General features: G+C 38.9%; 1 protein-coding gene across 1 annotated transcript in view; it reads right to left on the bottom strand.

Annotated features, from left to right (window-relative positions):
- Positions 1–3,795: 3,795 nt before the first annotated feature.
- The window catches only part of LOC136836448 (vasopressin V1a receptor-like), a 75,524-nt gene continuing 56,819 nt past the window's right edge, over positions 3,796–22,500 (bottom strand). The window contains 3 exon segments of the mRNA XM_067100712.1: positions 3,796–6,063; positions 11,777–12,439; positions 13,248–13,324. Coding sequence (XP_066956813.1) covers positions 11,786–12,439; positions 13,248–13,324 — 731 coding nt within the window. The 3' untranslated portion in view covers positions 3,796–6,063; positions 11,777–11,785.

The following is a 22,500-nucleotide window of genomic DNA, read 5'->3' as shown; positions in this document are numbered from 1 at the left end:
TAAAGCAACTGGTAGGAGAAAGTCCCCTTTACTCTGTCGTCTGTACTTGGGCTAGACAAATAAGTTGGACTTGAAGGCTGTTGGGGCAATACAGCAAGGAATCACTTCCCGCTCATTACCGTGCAGAAGACAGCAGGCTTTTTTTTATATAGTACGAAAGGCATAGGATTTTAGTTACTTCATTATCGTTCTCTTGCTGATGATTAGGAAAAACCTTTCTGGAAATTTTCTCGATCTTATTCAATGTTATATCTTCATATAAAAGCAAAAACTCTTATTATGTCTCCTCCCGTGGCCACCGGTTGTTTCACCCTGTATCATCATGTTAGACCCAGACAGTCCTCTGAATGTACTTCATGAATAAAGTATCAGCGGTTTACAAACTTCTTTAGCAGCTACTTGCGGGAAAATTTCTCTGAAACTATTCTCCTACCAGAAGGCTATAACCCGCAGCCCAGACTCTGAAACTTCGTCCGGTCGATATCTCGTTGGAATAGCCTCTGGTTTTGTGTGACTAAGTCCGTCCAACTTTTGTTAAAGAAAGTTGGATGCAATTACGATATTGGTGGAGGCACCGTGCATCAAGGTTAGCTTTCTTCAAGGCTTACTGACAAATCTTACCAATATAAATAATCGCATCATACACCAGCTGTTTCCTTTCCACGGTTCTCTTCATCGATTCCTGTTTTTTGTTGGCTCCTTTGTTTCTCTTACTGCTTACTCAGTTACATCTGTATTTTTCTTTCCTTCCTAATGAATCCTACGTTTCTATTTATTGTTCCCTTTGTTTTCTTGCCACTTCTGTCAATCCTTCCCTCTTCATCCACTCTGTAACTCTGTTATCAGCATTTCCTTTCTGAATCTGGTCTACCTTCACGTGGCTCCAAGGAAAACGATACAACAGATATTGTGTCTTTCCTCCTTAAATTGACAAATCGAGGATGAACTTCTTGTCCTGTCGGCTCCCATCGCAACAACAGCTTCAAATACCCACACAGAAACTCTTAGCAGTGCGTCGACAATCAGTCTTTCCCTGCACAAGTTGCACCACTCCCCCTTCACCTTAGATGGAGTTTTCCTTTCCTCCCTCCTCCCAAGATTTCCGATCATTTTCATACTATTCGTCAACCTATCGTTCACCACTCTCTCTATAGGACCAAACTCCCTTCCAAACACTCTCCTCTACCGTGACCTCGTTTTCTTGCATCCTACTAGTGTCTAAATTTCCTACTGTTTCACAATATCTTCTTCCTAGTGTACTGTGCAGACAATTAAACCCCATTAACTCACATCTTTTCCGTAACTGTATATATATATATATATATATATATATATATATATATATATATATATATATATATATATATATATATATATATAAATAATATAAAGTCATCTTCCCAGCCAAGTGGCTCTACAGATAAATAACACCACAGTCACTACTACATTCATACTTGGCCGTCTGAATTGTGGGTAAACCCCCTCAACAGGAACCTTCCACAACATAATCCGCATCATAGACCTACGAAGAAAGCTCATCAGGAGTGCGTCGAACCCTCTACACACTCTGGCATTTATCCTACCTTGTACACACACCGTCACTTCCAAGATATCAATTCAGCCCCTCCAGCGTCTTGCTTTTTACAAAAACAGTTCATCTCAACAGCTTCAACCTTTTCATTCTAACCTCATTCGCATCCAATATCCATACTTCACTTCCATAAAGGAGAGCTGTCTCAACAATCCCTCCTTGCATTCCATCTTTTGTAAATACCCTAATCCTTAACCCAGCTTTACCTGTTCTGCGACTCATCGCCATGTAGGGGGTGCTCCTTGCGTTTATTTTGTTCCCTTTGGTTTCTTCACACTCACCTGTCCCACTTCTTTACATCCAGGAAAAACTACTCAGGTAAATCATCGAGTTTCAGTATTGTATGCTGCATTACGTTTGCTACTAAAGGGCTGTACGAATCTGATCTGCTATCATTCCTCCAAGCATTTTATCATAATCAACTGCTCCAGCTTCCTGGTTTCCACTGACCCTCATTACATTACTCTCGCTCACATTCACTCTCAACTTTCTCCTCTCGCAGACACTTTCAAAATCTTCCATCATCAATATTCCCGCGCTGAACAAACTGTGGCTGCCCTCCTTGATCCTGTTGCTGGATCGCTAGCACTCGAGAAGCACAGGCTTGGTGTGAATGATTTTTCGTTAAGCAGGCCAGCATGGGCCTCACTGTTATCTAGCTTAGTTATTTTGCTTTGTTATTAATGTTACTTTTTTCTTTATTTCTCTTTTATAGTTCACACTTGCTTCTCAGTTTCTTTGACAGCACTGAACTGCTTTCCATATCAGGAGCCTTGGGCTTGTAGTGTTCTGCTCTTCACACCAAGGCTGCAGTTTGGCTTGTAATAATACTGCGAGGATTAATAATGATAATAATAACATCAGGCCTATTCAATAACTTAGCAGGAATGGGAATGACAGATCACTGGTTAAAAGCTTATTAACAGCTCTCCTAGGGCTGGTCTGAAGGATTAGATTTATTTCATTGGCTGAAACCAATTGGTTACCTAACTGTGGGACCTACAACATTGTGGAATCGAACCACATTATAACGAGAAATGAATTTCATTCACCAGAAATAAATTCCTCTAATTCTTCATTGGCCGGTCGGAGAATCGAACGCGGGACCAGCAGAGTGCTAGCTGAAAACGATACCCACCCGTCCAATGAGGAACTGCTGGTACCTGGTAAATGTTGGCAAAACAGGCACTCAATATGTCAGTGCAAGTTCAAGCAGAATTATTTTTCTGTATGACACCCTAACCATAATTATCACTGATGTAGAAAAAACACAGGTGTTGGCCAGAATGACACCGACACGTAGACAGCAGTAATCCAACACTGGCAGATTCCAAGATCTGAATCATGTGGCATTAATACCATCACCTGTGAATACGGGAAGTTTTACTACCACTACCCATCATGATAGTGAGATGAAACACCGTGAATTTTGAGCAATGCAAAAGGAAAGGAATAAATAAATAAAAATGTTGGACTTGTGAATTTTGAGCAATGCAAAAGGAAAGGAATAAATAAATAAAAATGTTGGACTTGTAAGTAAAACCAAACACCGTCAGACTTTCAAAAGTACAGTTGTTCCCTGTACAGTTAGTAACAACTTAGGAACATGTTTTTCGAAACCGTCCACTGAATAAAGACTCGGTTCTAACTCAGTGGCAGGAGAGCCAATATTTGCCGCTAAGAAGCCGCGTCACACGCAAGCTTGCATAGACGGCAGGTGTCTCTCTGTGCTACTTGGATTTTCTAACAAACCACATACAGAAGTCTTTAATTTTTGTCCGGATACGTTCCCTTCCATTATCCGGATACTCTCTCTTCCATTATCCGGCATCGATACCTCGATACGTCAGGACGCGGTCCAATTTTATTCTGCCTCCCGGTGAATTACTGTAATAGTAAGTCAGGCCCAGAAGCCACTCTCTCAATCCTCAGACGAATTAGACCTTTTGAGGAAGCAATCACCGAAGAATTAGGTGGTCCACAAAGAGAGAGAGAGAGAGAGAGAGAGAGAGAGAGAGAGAGAGAGAGAGAGAGAGAGAGGAGGACAATTCAAGGTTCTTCACTGATAATAAACGTGAGGCGTTTTTCACCTGTCACCGACTATTCAGGTAGAAGACTTTGAGGTAAATTGAGCGAGTTAAATAATGGTTGTCTCATCCCAATCCAAATAATATACCCTAGGATAAGATGGAAAAAATGTATGATTCTTTTTTCCAATTTTTATTGTACGCTACAAGGAGTATATTAATAGGCTTCTGGTCCATAATTTGATATTTTACAAAAATATTCTTCCGTCAGCAGTACAGGAGTGTACACAGACGAAATGATGGCACGCACACTTCAGCACCTTCATGCACACATGCACACGTACACAAGTTGAGCTTTAGGAGTCTGGAGTGTCACCTCCTGGAATAAATCCTCTTAAAAACATAGTTACAAATGTTCTCTTGAAGTCAACACCTGTCAGATGCATTACATACGCACACAATTACCGTACATGGATAAATATAATATACATCTCTTTCAGAACATCTACCGTCATATCACATTTCACCAATAACATTTGTTTCCTCGCGTGAATCAGAGTGAATTGGTTGTCTCTGAGAGGGGAAAGAAAAATACTGATGGTTTTGTCGGAGTGATTGTCAAAATTGATAAAACCCACACAGAGAGATTACAGTACATCACTTGTACACGCACAACAGCACAGCTGAAAAACAGACATAACAGCGATAATGACATTTGTAAGATACTTAACAAATCCTGCACATTGCTGCTCGCATCAATTGCTTCTCCAAACGGGACTGTCAAGAATATGATATACCCTTTTTATTCAACAAGATTGTCAAGAATATGCCATGGGTTACTCTCCCCGACAAGATTATCGACATCATACTATGATTTTTTTTTCTCCCGGAACTGGGCTATCGAGAATGCACTGTGAGCTTTTCCAAATGGACTGTCAAGAATGTGCTTTTTTTCCATTCTTTTCTTCAAAAAGAATCATCAAGAATATGCTATGATATTTTCAAACAGGACCGTCAGGAACATACTTGAGCTTTTCCAAATAAGACTGTCAAGAATATGTTATGAATTGTACCAAACAGGACTGTCAAGAATATACTATGTGGTTAAAAAGACTAGACATCTGACCGACAGAAAGACATCACTCACATTTGATATAAGAAAAATAGCAAGTTTCAAAGTCTACGCTTTTCTTCTTCTTCAGAGCAACAAGCTTGAAGGGCCGGTTCTTATGCTGGAGCCACAAAAAGGTTCAATTTCCTCAGCCACTGTCTCACTGGAATCTGTTCAGCTCAGTGATAAGAAGCCACTTTTCCAATGAGCACATTCTGCACGTAAGACCGTCCGGAAAGATGAGCGATCGATTGCTAGAAGTACAGTGTCCGAAAGATGTCAGTTTTCGTTGTATGGAATTTCTTCGGGCAATCTTTCCTCTTCAAAGTTCCCCGACAAATCCACTTCGTGGAAATGAACGCGATAACTTGGAAGGGGTGGTGATTCATTTCCCGTGAAACGAACGCTCGACAGATGATGAAGCAGACTCATAAACCATTTAGACAAGACTATAAGGAATAAAAATCAATCATTTTTGACAAACGACACTTCATTGTACATTTTTTTGTGAATATATATGTTACACTGAGCTTGAATTCCTTCCTTTTCCCCACTGGCAGTCCACGTTGGTTTACACAAGAGCCAGTTTTTCAACAAAGATCAAAACCAACTGACTGCCGAAAAAATGAAAAGTATAGAGGCTTACAAATCAACAAAAGAGCTAAACATTTCTAACGTCGTCATAGTTTTTTTTGTTCAACCAATTTCATGGTTAGCTTGAATGTACTGTAACCTGTTTCACACTTATTTTCTGGTATGATAGACCATGACGACTGGAGCAATTAATTCTAGGCTATCCTAATACTTACTGATGAAAAAAAAAAAAGAATTGGAACAAATATGCTAGAGCTTAACTTGGCCCTAATTTCCCGTTGAGCACTCAAGTTTTGTCAGGGCTCAAAGCTCACAGACGCTTACCATTGAGGGGCTCGCAAAGTTACTCATTCATTCGCAAAGTGTTGAGCACTGACAGAGAGACAGATTCACTGCCGCAGAAGTTAGCACGAATGATGGTTCTCCCACACGTGCGCTCTCAAAGGCTTCTCGTTCACGGAGAGGTCGTGGTAACTCCTGAAGGAGTGGGCGTGGGAGGAGCTGTACCCGGAGGAGTCGTCTTTCTCCTGCGCCAGGGGCTCCACGGGGTACGACCTCGAGGAAAAGCGCGTGGTGTGGAAGGACTGAGTGGGCGTCTGGGCGCCGTTCATGACCGCGCTGGAGGGAAGGATGGCGGGCACTCCCAAGGGCACCATGGAGGCCAACTCAGCGTCCTTTCCGGACCGGCTCTGTCTCTGCGAAGTCCGATTCCACTCCATCAGAAGGGTGCGAACTTTGACCTGGGGGAATACAGAGGGGCGGGGCGTTAGTGGAGGTCAGTTTCAGATTTTACAGGACAGACTTGAGAAAATTCACAGCCAACCAATTATCTGCAATCATTCTAAAGGGCAGAACGATCACAAAGATCATTCAAAGCACTGCTAAAAAAGAATTGTTTAAAAATTAAGCAAAACTGAAGTTATGGCCATTAGAACTGATATAAAAAATACAATGAATTTTTTTTCTAAGATTTTTGTGTGCGTTTTTTAAGCGTTATGTATGTGTCATTCGTCAGTTTCATTCTCTCTCTCTCATATATATATATATATATGTATGTATATATATATATATATATATATATATATATATATATATATATATATATATATATATATATCTAGTTAGTGGCTTCAAAGAAAGACACAACGACAGTCGCTGCTCCGTTTCACTATTAACTGCAAATTAGCGGTGGAATTCCTGAATATCGGATCCTTTCAATCTTTCGTCACTGTTAAGCCATTTGGTCAGTTCCTCTAAGTATCCTCATTCATTCCAGGATTTTATAATTATCTAAATCCTTTCCATGAACAGACCACCGTAAAACATTCCTAGCCCACTCCCGAATTATCTCCATACTTTTCACGAACCTAACATCTTCCATTCTCTCCATTTGAACAGACCACCTTGAAGTATTCTTGGCCAACTTTGCTAACCATTTTTTCATAATTTATATTTGTTACATTTGAGCCATCCTTATTTCCCATATCATCTACATAGGTAACTCAAGCCACCAGCTTTCAAACATTTTTCATTAATTCATATCCAGCGTCCACTCTTCACTTCAATAAAGATGAACTGCCTCAACGCACCCATGCGAAAACCATATTATGTTATTTTTCGCGTTCCACATCGTTTCTTTCAGACCCATCGCTGAGTTCTTGCTGCGTCCCCAGCTTCTCTTAAATTGTACGAATGACCTCTTTTCAAACCCACCAACCATGCTAACAATCAGTGCTCCAACTTTCTGGCTTAAAATATATACCGTCATCACGTTGCTATTGCTGGCATTCACTTTTTAAGCTTTCTATCTTTGGAGTCATTTTTGAAACAAAATTCTTTCAGCGTTTAGCCATGACTTTTAGTTTGGTGATTCGTTCTATTTCGACTGCATTTAGATGACGTTATTTGAAATGATTTACCTCTAAGTAAAATCCCCAAGATATTTTAACTTAGTTCAGTCCCAGCTGTTGCAATGGAATCTTACATTAAAATATTTCGCAATATTTATAGTTTAGGGGAACCTAAGTAAGATATAAATAACGGTTGAAATATGTAACCACCTTCCAATAAACACACACCACACAAATACATTCCTACAGACACATACATATATATATATATATTATATATATATATTATATATATATATATATATATATATATATATATATATATATATATATATATATATATATATATATATAAGATATATGCACACACATATCTATATGTATATACATACATGCATATTTGAATATCATAAATCATAAGGTGATTCACTAAGAATGAGCCCTCCAAAACCGCCAACTCATTTATTACGAGAAATTCCACTGGGATGAATATCATCCATATATGCATAGGAAAAGCAGGGCGAAGACTTCTTGTAATTTTACTGAAAGATGGAAAAATGTTCACAAACGTTTACTTTATACGTTCATGTCATGGAAGACAATTCAAGGCCCAGGGGCTCTTGATCACTTCATGGTACGGACAGCATGTTAAAGCTGTATAGGAAAGGCTCTTTCACTAGAGACAGAGGGGCTTTAGTCAAACATGGCTCTGATAAGCCCTGTGGCTACGCCATTTATTTGCCGGAATAGCTATACTCTGAGTGACTAACAATTGAATTGAATACAGAATTTAGGCCAAAGGTCATTCAGTACTGAAACGGAAATTGACAGTAAAGGGTTCGAAAGGTGTAACAGGAGGAAAACCTCGCAGTTGCACTGTGAATCAATTGTTAGGAGAGGGTGGAAAGTAAGATGGAAGACGGAGAAAAAGAAAGGAGGTACAGTAAAAGGAATGAAAGGGGTTGCGCTGCAAAGTACCTTAAGTAATGCCTAAAGCGCACCGCATGAGGTGCACTGACGGCACTAACCCCCTACGGGAACCTCTCTGTGGAGTGACTAAGAAGGCTTCTTATGAAGAATAAGAATAAGGCATCTTCTGAAGTACAAGACCAGAGAACACTGAAGGTTCATGAATATGTTCTCCACATCCATCGATGTGATGTCACCTTTTGTGTGGCCCATCGGTTTTCAGGATGGAAAATTTATTATTATTATTATTATTATTATTATTATTATTATTATTATTATTATTATTATTATTGACTTGAAATTCAAGTTTCTAAAGAATATGGTGTTCATTTGAAAGAAGTACAGAAGGTAATAAAAAATACAGAAAGAAGAGGTCAGTTATTGAAAAAAAAAATTACTCAGTAGGCTAGCTAAGTATATATACTACATGCAGGCACAAAAAGTTTGATTTGAATCTTATGAAATTTAGGCTGTCAAGCCAAGCACTGGAGCACTTTCGGCCATTCAGATCTGAAGACAGCGAAAAGAGGGAGTTGGAATGGCTGCTGGATAAAAAAATAAAGGAGATGAAGTACCTGGATCTAAAGATAGAACTGGGACAAATCCCCCTATTTGCACTAGGAAGTAATAATTAGAGGTGTTGGACAGCGAGACTGAATGAAGGAAGGAAGTGGGAATGGAGGCAAAGTAAAATCTAAAACGTGGTTGCATCTAAGGATCGAAAGGACGCTGCAAACCCTTGGGTAATGTAATGCCTACAGTGCATCACGTGAGATGCACTGACGGCACTACCCCACCTACTGGGAGTACAAGGTTACCAATTCCTTTTCAAGTACTCTGGCTTTGCCGTAAGTATGGCATAAAATCTGGAATGTTATGGTATCAAGAAATATATCTTGAAACTGAGTGACTGATTTTTGGAATGTCATGGATATCAAGAGACAGATGTCTTGCCAGTCTTGAAACTGAGTGGTTGTTTTATCCAATTTATCCCCACACTGAGGCAAGCAGATGACCAGTCAAGACTTTCATACTTCTTAATTGTCTGTGTGAAGTATTTCTTTTTTATATAGTGTTAATTCAAACCCACGTTACAGATGCCCCGTTATCCCTGTGTGATGAATGCCAGTCAAACTGATGTATCCTCCAGTTAAGCATTCTCATTGATACGCCTTCAATTTAGGCATGACTAATTCCTAATCACTTTCGGCTTCGCGTCATTTGTGCAGTTCCTTTGTAGCTTCATCTTCTTTCATCAACAACATATCTATTTCTTCGACAAAATGCTGACTGCTGCGGTCAGTGGGAAAATATTTACTGTAGCAAACGTACCCGACTTTGATAAATGCATGCACGTAAGAGCCGAGATACAAATTTGATTCTTCATTGCAGCCTTGTGGCTAGATGATGGCTTTCTCCTTACACCCCCGCACCGAAGCCCCCCCTCGCAAAGAAAGAGGTTCAGGAGAGGGGGGGTGTTGAAAAAATTGAATTTCGTATTCATCCACCCAAAAGATTTTTGAGGAAATCGTCAAGAAATCGATGAGTTCAGTGTTCGCTATGGCAGTTGTGTGTCTATGGATCTGGTGAAGCTGACAGTGGATTTCTCTCTCTCTCTCTCTCACTTCGTAAGATTTCCCGTCGACAGTATTAATATGGATGTCAGATTGAAAATGATCCAGAGGGAGCTGGAATTCATATTAAACCATCATAAAATGTATCTACCATTAATCGTAATCCCGTTTTTACAGACGAATCACTTTTAAAAATCAAGCTGTTGTCCTCTAATCCACAATATACGAGAGATTTTATTGCACATCAAAATCCAAAAAACCTTGAAAAAAAAGGCATCGGATTCTAATAAACGCTTCCTTTATCCTTCCAACAGCCCAACCGCCAATCAAATAAGACCCACGTGATTGCATCGAATACCTCCCACACAGAGCGAAAATGCGAATGAAATACAATGACGGAATCCCGCCCGGTTATGTTTCGCTGTAATTCGTTTTTGACTCTCATTATGACGGAGCAGTATTTGACCATCTACAACACGATATTCGATGTCCCCCTTCTCATCACTGCAGTCGTTTCACTGAGAAATTGTTTTAGCGATTTCACTGGGAAATTGTTTTGCAGTGGCCGGAAGCCATATCAGTGGCGCCCAGCTTTTCGACTGAATACAAATGACGGACATTGTTGCAGCGCATTGACAGCTAATACCTCCCTTGTATATTCGAAATCAAAGCTTCTTGACACTGCTTTCCAACATGCGCATCACTTTCTTGTTGATCCTCTCTCTCTCTCTCTCTCTCTCTCTCTCTCTCTCTCTCTCTCTCTCTCTCTCTCTCACACACACACACTAAATACATATAACTATCCATATATATATATATATATATATATATATATATATATATATATATATATATATATATATATGATTATAATCACTTTTGTACGTGATTCATTTATCACACATACAAATTCATTTATCACACATTACCACAGGTGAAAAAAATGATATATATATATATATATATATATATATATATATATATATATATATAATACACACATACTATTATATATATATATATATACATATATACAGAATTTATTTACCATTAAGGTGAGGACCAATATTCGTTTGCATAATAACTGCTTGAGATATGTAAGAAGAAGGGGCACCAAGGACACAACGAGCATCCTACCAACACTGTGCCACTCTCCTCCAGCTCAGAAACCCTTCTCATTGTCCTGTTGTCTTCCATTCTCTTTACGCATTCAAACCATCTCAAAATACTGTCACCTAACTTTTCATCTACTCTAACATTTTTTGTTTACAGTTCTGTCGTTTCTCTACGCTTCTCACTCTTTCAGTCTTATTCACAATATATATATATAATAAGTGATGAGCAGTTCACCGCATCAGCTTTCATCTTTCCCGTTTATTCACATCTGTAAAGGAGCGTGGGCTCAACAGTTATCTCATCTTACAAACCTTCTTCTGCAACAGTTCTCCCGTCTTCCTTGTTTCACCTATTCTGCGATTCACCTTTCTCTCACTAGCCCTCATCCCTTTACTTGTACTCTTAAATGTCATGCATTGCGAGCATATTGAGGATAGACATTATATATATATACATACATACATATATATATATGTGTATACTGTGTATATATATATATACATACATACATACATACATACACACACACATATATCTATACATATATATATTATTGTATGTGTTTGTGCGTGACTTTTTATAACTGGGCATGAGGACACTCACATAAGCTATTAAGCACCACAATTCCAGAATGGGAAAGTAAAAAAAATAAAGCAGAAGGAACATAAAGCAAAGCTAAATTAAAATGATTCCAAATAAGGGAAATTCATGCTTCTAGGAAAAAAAAGTTTTAATGGGGGGAATTATAATGGTATTTTGAGTTAAAATTGGGTAACTGCAATAAAGACATGACATAGAGACGTCCGAACTCTCTCCCCGATAGTTTGGATTACGCTAAAGCTATTGAGTCTTGCAATTGAAGGGAAATGAATTGTTGGGCCATTCCAGCAATGCTTTGGCAACTCGTAGTTCCCCTCGCGTCAACCACAAAGACGTCCACGTACTTTTTTCTTTCACTTTTGGAGTTCGGGCAATTTCCGACACACGAAGTCACCGTCTTTTGTCACCTGGACTTCCAAGACTTCTTTAATTTGGCGCCTTTTTGTGGCGGGAGGCCTCGCTCCGTCCTGCGGGGACTCCTGCTGGCTATAGCCCTCTATACAGAAGGACATATCCAGCGGTTGGGCCGTATCTTTGTCTCCTCCCGGACTCTCTTTGTCCTCCACCTCCTCCAACCTCTGCATCTCTCCTCTTTTGTAGAGGCCGCCCTGATCCTCCCCCTCCCCCGCCTCCTTGCTGGGCTTGACCGGCTCGAGAAACACAATCCCCTCGGTGGATTTCTTCCTGCCCCTCCGGGGAGACTTGTCCGTCGGATCCACGCAGGATATGACCACCAGGCGGATTCCTTCGACGCTCATCTTGCGTTCGCCGGCTTTGCGGTCAAGGGCCTTGCTGTGGTGACAGGTGGTCTCGGCTGCGTCGGTGCCGTTACGAACTCGGAGCGTGTTCTCCTTCTCCTTGAACAGCTTCAGTTCGATGTTGGCATCTAGTAGGCTGGGGGCGTTGGCTGCTTTGCTGCCAGCGACTGTCTCGGTGATGACGCTGCATTCGTCTCGACTGAGAGCGCTGGACGAGGACAACGGTTCCTGAGCGGCGGCCTTAGGGTCCTTCGGGAATAAAGAGCTGGTGTTAGTTACTTTTCTTGAGAATACTGGACTTAGCTGGGGCGGTCTGTCAACCTCTGTATTAGCTCTTAATCCCGTTCTGAGTGATAAAAAGTAACGAAATCAAAAGAAAAAATATGAAGGACACTTACGACAAGCACTGTTTACAGATGAAATTTTAATACAATATCAAATAAAACACTGGGACAACAGAAATAATTAGGCCAAAGAAAACAGAAATAATTAGGCCAAAGAAAACAGAAATAATTAGGCCAAAGAAAACAGAAATAATTAGGTCAAAGAAAACAACTGGAAACATGAAACAATAAAGCGTGCACAAGTAAACATTTTTTGCAAACAGATGGAAGGGGAAATTGACGAACATAAAAACTCAATTTGCCATAACTGGAAAACATCTACCAAAACACTGGGTGAAATAGATGTTTTTATGCGGCTGAAAACAAACTTAAAAATAGGAATCTTCAGGCAAAAACAAAAAAATATTAACTGATGGATCTCTCTCTCTCTCTCTCTCTCTCTCTCTCTCTGTCTCTGTCTCTCTCGTTTCCGAGTCGCTTTTGTTTTCCACACCAAATCAACTTTCGCACCGCTGAACGATTTTCCCGCCCTCCTGCGGTTTCACGTTATTTTGAACCTATTTATTCTTTGTTTTTTTTTTTTTTTCCTTGATTTTCTTGCCGTGGTAGCTCTCTCTCTCTCTCTCTCTCTCTCTCTCTCTCTCTCTCTCTCTCTCTCTCTCTCTCCCCACCCTTTCCCTTGTATACAAAAGTGCGTGAGGAACTGCCCTTACCTGCAAACGTACACCAACCACCATTTTGTCTCTGGCTGAGTTATTGTAGATGGTGCTCCTGGTATTGCCTGATGCAACTGGTAAGGGAGAAACAGAAGAGTGTTGGTGTTACATGGGTCTTGAATTTGAACAAAATGGACCAAGTCTCGAAGACGGTTTATTCATGCTGTTTCTGGATCTTTGCTGGAACTAACTTAGATTGCAGTTACCCTTTTATTTAGTCCCCAAATTGTCAAGTCATTAAAGCGTAGGAAGTGTTTTCAACCTTCTATAAATACTGAATTAACAAAGACATTTTATTAATGTGTTTATGAAATATTGATGGAATCACTTACTACTGCAGTTACGATTTTGTTTAATTCCCATTTCGTCAGCCATTGAAGCTTAAAAAGGGTTTTTTCTAATGTTTATAAATATCTGATTGATTCGTTTAAATTGGCGATACACTTCACTGAGTATTCAAATCGAAGCAAATTTTCTTTAGATACTAAACGTGTTTTACTCTAAAAGGGGAAAAAAAAGTTTAATTACTTTCTGAAGGCGATATGGAAGTTCTGTCACCCACAAGTAAATCAATAAAAAAAAAATAAATAAATAAATCACGTCTTCACATCATAAGAATATCAAAGGAAATCAATCAGAATCCCTTTCCCCCGTATTCGAACGATACCGGTATGGCACCAGTATTCAGTGCGTCTGTCTGAGCCATTAAAAATCCCGCCTTTTCCATTCGCCATTTCATCTCAAAGGAAGTGATCTAATCCCTGTTGCAATTCTCATATTTCGAATTTGAATTTCGTCTTCTGCTACTGAAATGGTTATTCTCTCTCCTTTGATTACTATCCATCACTATCAGTCGTTTCACAGGCGACTGGAGACTCTAACCGGATACGTTGATGAGAAAATCGTCGCTTCTCCTTTGTTTGTGTCATGTTTCTCTCTCTCTCTCTCTCTCTCTCTCTCTCTCTCTCTCTCTCTCTCTCTCTCTCTCTCTATGGTTTTGTTGCTCGTGAACAACTGCAGACTTCCCAATATTTCCCGATAAAGCTGACAGTCTACGAAAATGTTCACACACGAAAAAAAGTCTTCATAAACTTCACTGGAATGGAGATGAGTACATACATACGTATACATATAAAATTCATACATGTAAAATTTTTATAGTTTTATTAACACGAGTGAAAAATAGGCCAGTACATGCATACGTATACATGTAAAATTTATATGCTTATTATTACTAGAACTGTACTTGTCCTCTACACCTTCTTCAGGATTTTGTGATAGTTAAACTACTAAATATACGTATGCATATTCAATTTATATAGAAGGATTAACCCAAAAAACACTCAACCACTCACGTCACTTGTTATATATGCAAATTTAAAAGTATCATCAAGTCTTTATCTTGGACTACATTGCAATATTTCATACTGGGCGGCCGATAGAGCTGGCAACTAAAGTTAGGGAAGAGAGGGGACTTGCAAGGAAAACAGAAGGTGGTAGCGAATCCCAGGGGGCACGGTGGTCAAGATTTGCCGAAAACTCTATATCACAAAACTTGGAGACGTTCATGTGAACATCTAGGAAAGGGATTAAGGCAAAGGCAGTGAAATGTTACAGGTGGTGGTGAAACACAATGCAGCTCATCTGAGTTCTACGAAAGAAACTTCTATGAGATTATTGTGATGAAGAACAAGCAATCGATCTTAGTGTTGAGAAAGCAACAGACGCCTCATTCAGTCCCAACCAACTTTTAAGAACATTCCGAATGATGCCTTATGCTTCTCACAAAGGTAGATGGCATGGAATATGAAATTTAGGCCAGAGGCCAAGCACTAGAGCCTATGAGGTCACTCAGCACTGAAAGGGAAATTGAGATTAAAAAGGTTTGATAGGTGTAACAGGAGGACACTCGCAATTGCCCTATGAAACAATTGTCAGGAGAGGGTAAAGGAAAGTAAGACGGAAGAAAGATAATATGAACGGAGGTACAGTATACGGAATGAAAGTGGTTACAGCCAGGGGCCGAAGGAACGCTGCAAAGAACCTTGAGTAATGCCTGCAGTACACCGCGTGAGGTGTACCGACGGTACTACCCCCTACGGTCAAGGTTTCAAGTCATTTGGAGCAGTTTTGGCATACAAGAATAAAGGAAACCGAGGTGAGCAGGCACGGACAGCTAGACATACAGACAGATGAAACAGACGCACTGTCTCTCTAAGTCCCTTCAAGAGGAGTGTGACGACGAAATGGCAAGCGTGACACGCACGCTGAGAGACGGACCAACAGTGGGTAAAACTAATAGTCCTTCACACTTAGTAGGTAGAGAACTAACGGCGATAATTCACGCTATAATGAGTGGTGATTTTCACATTATTTCCCGGGTGTTTGCTGTCTATTTACATAAGACAGAAGGCGTTTTGTTTCGGGGAAAAGAAGACAAGAGAGAGGACGTGATGTTTGGTTTCCGCTCGGACAGTTTTACTTTGATTTTACAGGCAATATTCCAAACAAGGATATACCTTCAGTTATTGGGGCAAGTTCGGAACGTGGATACGCACGGAGAAATTTCTATAAAAACAGATTCGACAATTTGGATGACGTGATCGAACCAACCAGAAGACCAGCATCGTCATTCGGCAGAAATGTGTTTAGATTTTGGAAGTGAAACGCACTGGAGCTGAAAGGGAGAGGCGGAATCAGAAATGGGTAGATACGCAGCTTGACTAAATTATGGGTTTCTGTATTCCGACCGCTTTCAAGATCAGTATCACGGATTATTATTATTATTCAGAAGATGAAACCCATTGATATGGAACAAGCCCACAGGAGGCACTGACTTGAAATTCAAGCTTCCAAAGAATATGGTGTTCATTAGGAAGAAGTAGGAGGAAATAAATGGAAATACAAGAAGAAGAGATCTCACTTATTAAAAAAGAAAAATCAATAGACGAGCAGATAAAAATCTATTAAAATGCAAGAAAAATAGTACTAGGGTAGTAATGCATTGCATTTGCGCTTGAACTTCTGAAGTTTCAATTGCACGACATCCTCTGAGAGACTGTTCCACAGTCCAACGGTGTGAGGAATAAAAGACCTCTGGAACTGAGAAGTTCGACAGCGAGACACGTTTACTGCATATCGGTGCTGCTGTTCAGCGGATCAATTGTGAATGTGAAAGCTCACTGCTGAAATACAACTTATGAAAAAGTGACAAATAAGAGACCATCCGTCGATGGTCCAAGTCACAACTACTACTATTAGGAAACAGAAACCTGGCACCACGACCCACTCTCTAAAAGTAAAAGAGTTAAATCTCTGGCAGAAGCAGACATCCACACCGGGGAACAGTATTCCAGTAAAGGAAGTACAAATGACCTTAAACAGGTCGCACTGATTTTATCACAGTTCTAAATATATAGGGCCTTAAGAACAATACCTAACTTTCGTGCGGCATTTGCTGAAACTTTCATTAGATGTCTCTCAAAAGTTTGATGTGAGTAAAAGGTTATACCCAGAATAGTTAAAGCTTCAGACTCATTCAGCAAAGTTCCATCCACCTGAAGGGGAGGATGGGGTGGGAAATCTGTACGAGATCTGCCAATCATAAGTGTTTTCGTTTTACTGGAGTTCAACCTCATACCCCACCGATTACACAATTCGTTAATCCGGTCCATGTCCCGACTGGGGCTGCGGGCAGCTTCATTTCTCATAAGTGGAGACTTTACTACAACCACAAGTGCTGCATCATCGCCATACTGAACAACCTTGTTTTCCAGACCAACAACCATATCACTTGTATACACTAAAAATAACAAAGGACCAAGAACGCTACTCTGTGGAACTCCAGACACAATAGGTCTTGGTTCACTCAAGAACCCGTCCACAGCAACTCGCTGCTGCCTACCTGTAAGGAAATCTTGAAGTAATTCTAAAACATATCCACCCACTCTAAGATTCTGAAGTTTATAAAAATAAGTGCCTTGTGATTTACTAAATCAAAAGCAGCACTAAAATCTATTTGAATTACTCTGCACTCAAAACCCTTATCAAGGTTATCTTGCAAATGGCATGTCAAGTCTAAAAGAGCATCGCAGGTACCTAACTGCTTCCTGGATGCACACTGACTATCAGTTAACAATCTTTTACATTCCAAATACTTATATAGTGGCTTAAAAATAAGTTTTTCAGCAACTTTGGCGAGCACGGGGAGAATAGAAATTGGTCTGTAGTTACTGCAGCCTGCAGATATGCCACTTTTTGGAACAGGCACTGTATTACTAAGCTTGCTCATCCGCAAAAATACTACGTCGACTTAAAAATCTATAGAATCTACTAATCTTGGGAGACAACACACTAGTTAGTAGTGGTGGAATGGAAGGAGAGCCTGACCCAAAGATAGATGATGCCAATTTGGTCTACCACAGATGAAGCTGAGTAATTCCTTCAAGTCTCCTCTTCAAGGAATTGTTGTAATTTCTCTCGGCTGTATGGTAAGCTTTATTTGCTTCATTTGAACGATTTTGTAGGCTCGTCTACAAGTATCATCAAACCACTGGTCATTTGTCTAAATTTGATGACCTTTCTGGGGACATGTTATTAAAATAGCCCTCAGCATTTCATTTAACGTCTTCCTGGGATCAGGTCTAAATAGCATCTGAAATATTAAGTGCCTGACAAGCTTCAATAATGCGATCCCAATTGGCTCTGGATTTCAACCAGACTGTTTTTCAATATTTGGCATTAGGAATATACTGATTGACAGAATATGTCCATCTCAATGGCGCAATGATCAGAAGTGCCTACATATTAACAGGCGTTGGACGACAATAGCAGGCACATCTGTGAATATGAGGTCTAATCTATTGCCGAAAATCAGTTAGCTGGACGAAATCGGAGGATACACAAAACTCAAAACAGAACGGCCATGCTGATCTTAGGAATTTAGTTGTACTCACAGTGCTTTGCATTACAGTCTTCACAAATAACAAAATGAAGCTTTTGAATCCTGTGACCTAGCCATACTAACCCTTTCCAAAAAGACAGTCATATAGAAGAATCGTCGACATTTGTATTGCGGTAAACAGTAAATAAGCAGATATTGTAGAACTTAAAAGAAGAAATTCTTAGCAACTTCACTCCAAGTTATCTGACGATAAATAGGTCGTCTGGACAGTGTATACAGCCATACCTTGCGTATGGGATGTTACAACAATAAATGAAATGAGGCCATCAAACCCCCGGGATTAAAAACTCAACCTTTTGACTTGTTACCACTTACAGAGTCTCAGGTAAAAGATCAATCATGGTTATGGGCACAACTCTGCAGATCAAGAAATTTGACCTGAAGCCCCGAATATTTGATTAAAGTACTTTGCAATTTTCTTACTGTAATGAGTAACAGGCCCAAGGTTTAACTCAATATCTCCCGAAAAATTAAAATCAACAACATAAAATCAAGTATCCAGAAGTAACAAATAGACTCATAACAACAATAACATTTGCAAAAATCCACATAACAATAAACAATAAAACCATCACCAACAACAGTATTTACATTGTTACAAAAATTCTGTTGAGAAGTAAAAATAAACGTGACCATGCGTCATTGAACAAAACGCAAAACAACTGGTCGACGAGAGTGGGGCCGGCACACTTCGCTTTGCTTTAGCAAAGAAATCCACCAGTTTGCAACATCAACGGGGAGGAAGAACATTCGGGATGGATTTAGAAATAAAACACTCGGAAGGAAAAGATGAGTAAAGAACAAGACACTTTCCTGATAATCCACCGAGGAACTTTTACTTTCTCATCACCTGTCCTACCGACTTTTCGAAAAAACAGGGAAGTGAGCAAAAAGGGATAAATGCCTGTCTGTACCCTCAGGCAGGAACTCAAACCAAGACAATGGAAGAGCCACAGGTGTGGCTATGGCACAGTCAAGGTTGGAGAACAAGGTTTCGTATTCAGAGTAGCCTTCTCTTAGGGTTGCCTACCAAGGCTAAAGAGTCCCTACCCACTGGTTTGGTGTCAGTGTCCTCCTAAAAGAGTTGTCCCTTGGCTGAAATCTCTTCTGCCTAACTCGTGAAGGCAGGGACGTCACACCCTGAAGTGAATGTAGCTAAGAAAAGCCACATTAACCCACTACCCAAATGCATTTAGCATTAAAAGAAACAGGCACAAAAGCATCCTTGAGGGCATCTGAAGTAATGCCTAAGGACTCAAAGTGCTTCATAACTGCTACCAGTCACAATAATGCAACTTCAGATGACAGAAAGAGTTCACTGACTCTTTCTGGGTGACAAAAAACTAATTAATAATAGGGTGCATGGCCTAATTTCTACGACAGATACAGAATATCTGTCTTGTTGAATTATGTTGTATTTCCCCCCATTCTAAAACATGGTGTAAGAAGAAATTAAAAAGTGAAGTACATAACAGCGACTTCGGTTTGAATACTCTCGAAACCAAAGGTGTATAAGCACAGCAGACTAAGTTGGCAAAACCTAATCAAACAAGACAATAATGATGAAAACAAAAGGCACCGCATGGTTAAATGAAACCTTTCTCTGTACAAACACTGTTCTGGTGACCTACATCCATGAAAATGCTTCAAACCCTTAAAAAATAAAAATGTAATTTTTGCAAAACACTAACTCAACTAAAGGACAAATCTCTTCAAGAGCTATGGTGCGTGTTCAAAGAAAAATATCAGATACAGATAAAGATAAAGAGAGAGAGAGAGAGAGAAATACAGAGTAGTTCAACAACAAGTGTGTGTGTGTGTGTGTGAACAGCAGTGGGTGGATGGAAGGGAATATATAAAATCCAGGCCAAAGGCCAAGCACTGGGATCTATGAGGTCATTCAGTGCTGAAAGGGAAATTGAGAGTGAAAAGGTTTAAAAGTTGTAACAGGAGGAAAACCTCGCAGTTGCACTATAAAACAATTGTCAGAAGAGAGTGGAAAGTAAGATGGAGGAAACAGAATATGAACAGAGATACAGTAAAAAGGAAACGAAAGGGGTTGCAGCTAGGGGCCGAAGGGATAGATGCAAAAGAACCAAGTAATGCCTACATAAGTATATAATGTATATTTGTATGTGTGTGTATATATATATATATATATATATATATATATATATATATATACATATACAGTATATATCATTCAGAAAATAAACCCCTATTCGTACGAAACAGGCCGACATGGGCCAGTGACTTGAAATTCAGACTTCCAAAGAATATGGTGTTCATTTGAAAGAATTTACCGAAGATAATAGGAAACAAAGGAAGAAGAGATCAGTTATTAAATAAAAAAATTATTATATATATATATATATATATATATATATATAAACACACACTCATATATATATACTGTATATATATATATATTATATAAACACACACTCATATATACATATATATATATATATATATATATATATATATATATATATATATATATATATATATATATATATATATATATGTATATATATATATATATATATATATATATATATATATATATATATATATATATATATATATATATATATTTAAACACATTCATCCCTTCAACTGATCATCATCCAACACTTCCGTATCATAATTCTAACTCATTTTTATCCAACTTCTAAGGAAAGTGCTCACCTCCCTCTTTCTTCACAAATGAAGCTCGTCTGCTCTTGAAAGAATATATATCAAAATAACCGCCGAGCCACTTATACGCGGCATTATATGCCCACCACAACTAAATAGCCCCATCACCTCCTTAATACTACCGCTACGTAATATGACACACACTTTCACACACTACTCCGCCTCCTCACCAATTTTAATGCCGCAAGTTTCAACCTATCCCCACCCTTCCCACCCCACGCCCCCCCAAAAAAACGAAATAAAAAAGCGTAAACCTCTTTGAAAACATTTCCACATGATGCTCCCCAATCGTATTCACTCCAGGTACTTTTCCAAAACTACCAAACACATCTCTTTCCCCGTCACCTCCTCTCGAATTTAAATTACGCAGCGCATTTTGCCAGTCCGTTCCCTCCTAAAGCCATTTAATGGGAGTCAGCTTCCCCCGATATTTTTCTCTTCCTGTTTGTATACATCTATATCTTTTTATAAATTCAATAGCCACTGTGACCTACATACATTTTATATATATATATATATATATATATATACATATATATATATATATATATATATATATATATATATATATATATGTAAATAAATATATATATATATATATATATATATATATATATATATATATATATATATATATATATATATATAATATATATATATATATATATGTAAATAATATATATATATATATATATATATATATATATATATATATATATATATATATATTCAATAAGTACTGTGACCTCTGACCCTTAAATTCTCGCTTTCGCGTACATTTTGGATATATTTACTAAAATCCTGAACCCAACAGAGGGTACGTGAACAACCTTGTTGTATGGCTTTCGTTAAAGAATACACCCAGCAGGTCACGTTTACCAAAACCTACGCATATGCCAAGAGACTTGTAGCTGCTTTATTTATTTGTACTTCTGATGTGCTTTTGCATTCTGAAAACCTTAAAGTCCGCTGTGGAAGTAGATACATCATTCAAAGCTTGACTGAAGTAACTGGGGGACAAATGACTCTCCTTTGGTAAACAAAGTACCAATCAACATTTGGACTCTGTTCAATTCTTGGGAACAAGTTTGACTACAAGCGCTTAAGAAAAACTTCCAATAGTATGGGAAGAACTTTGCGAGCAGAGTTCCGGTTGTAGGAAAAAATAAAGAAGCGGGAGAAGGAAATCCAATAACGCTTTAAGAAAGAAAAGAGCGGAAAAGGAAACTAAAGGTAGGTGGTCTCACTAACCAAGTGTTCAGTATTATTCTGGTGTGTTATGAAACAAAAATCCATACATTTAACAGGTTGAGAAGGTGTACAATAACTTTAGGTTCACCAAAGGCTACTAGGATTGTGGGAAAAGCCAGATAGAAATTATTATTAGAGGGTGTTTGCAAAAATAATTTGCAAAACTAAGAACTTGGGTATAACTGAATTTTAGTCGGAAGCAATGCAATTTTGTTTACAATTTTCTTTCTGATCTGTGCTAGAATTCAAATAACAGTTACCTTTATTTCTTGTAATATAGTTAGTGATATTATTCACTAATTGTTGAAACAGGACTTTAAATTTATGCATCAGCCC

This window comes from Macrobrachium rosenbergii, chromosome 56 (assembly GCF_040412425.1).
Source record: "Macrobrachium rosenbergii isolate ZJJX-2024 chromosome 56, ASM4041242v1, whole genome shotgun sequence".
Taxonomy (NCBI): domain Eukaryota; kingdom Metazoa; phylum Arthropoda; class Malacostraca; order Decapoda; family Palaemonidae; genus Macrobrachium; species Macrobrachium rosenbergii.
The sequence above is the reverse complement of the archived record's forward strand: the minus strand, read 5'-3'. Positions and strand labels throughout refer to the sequence as shown.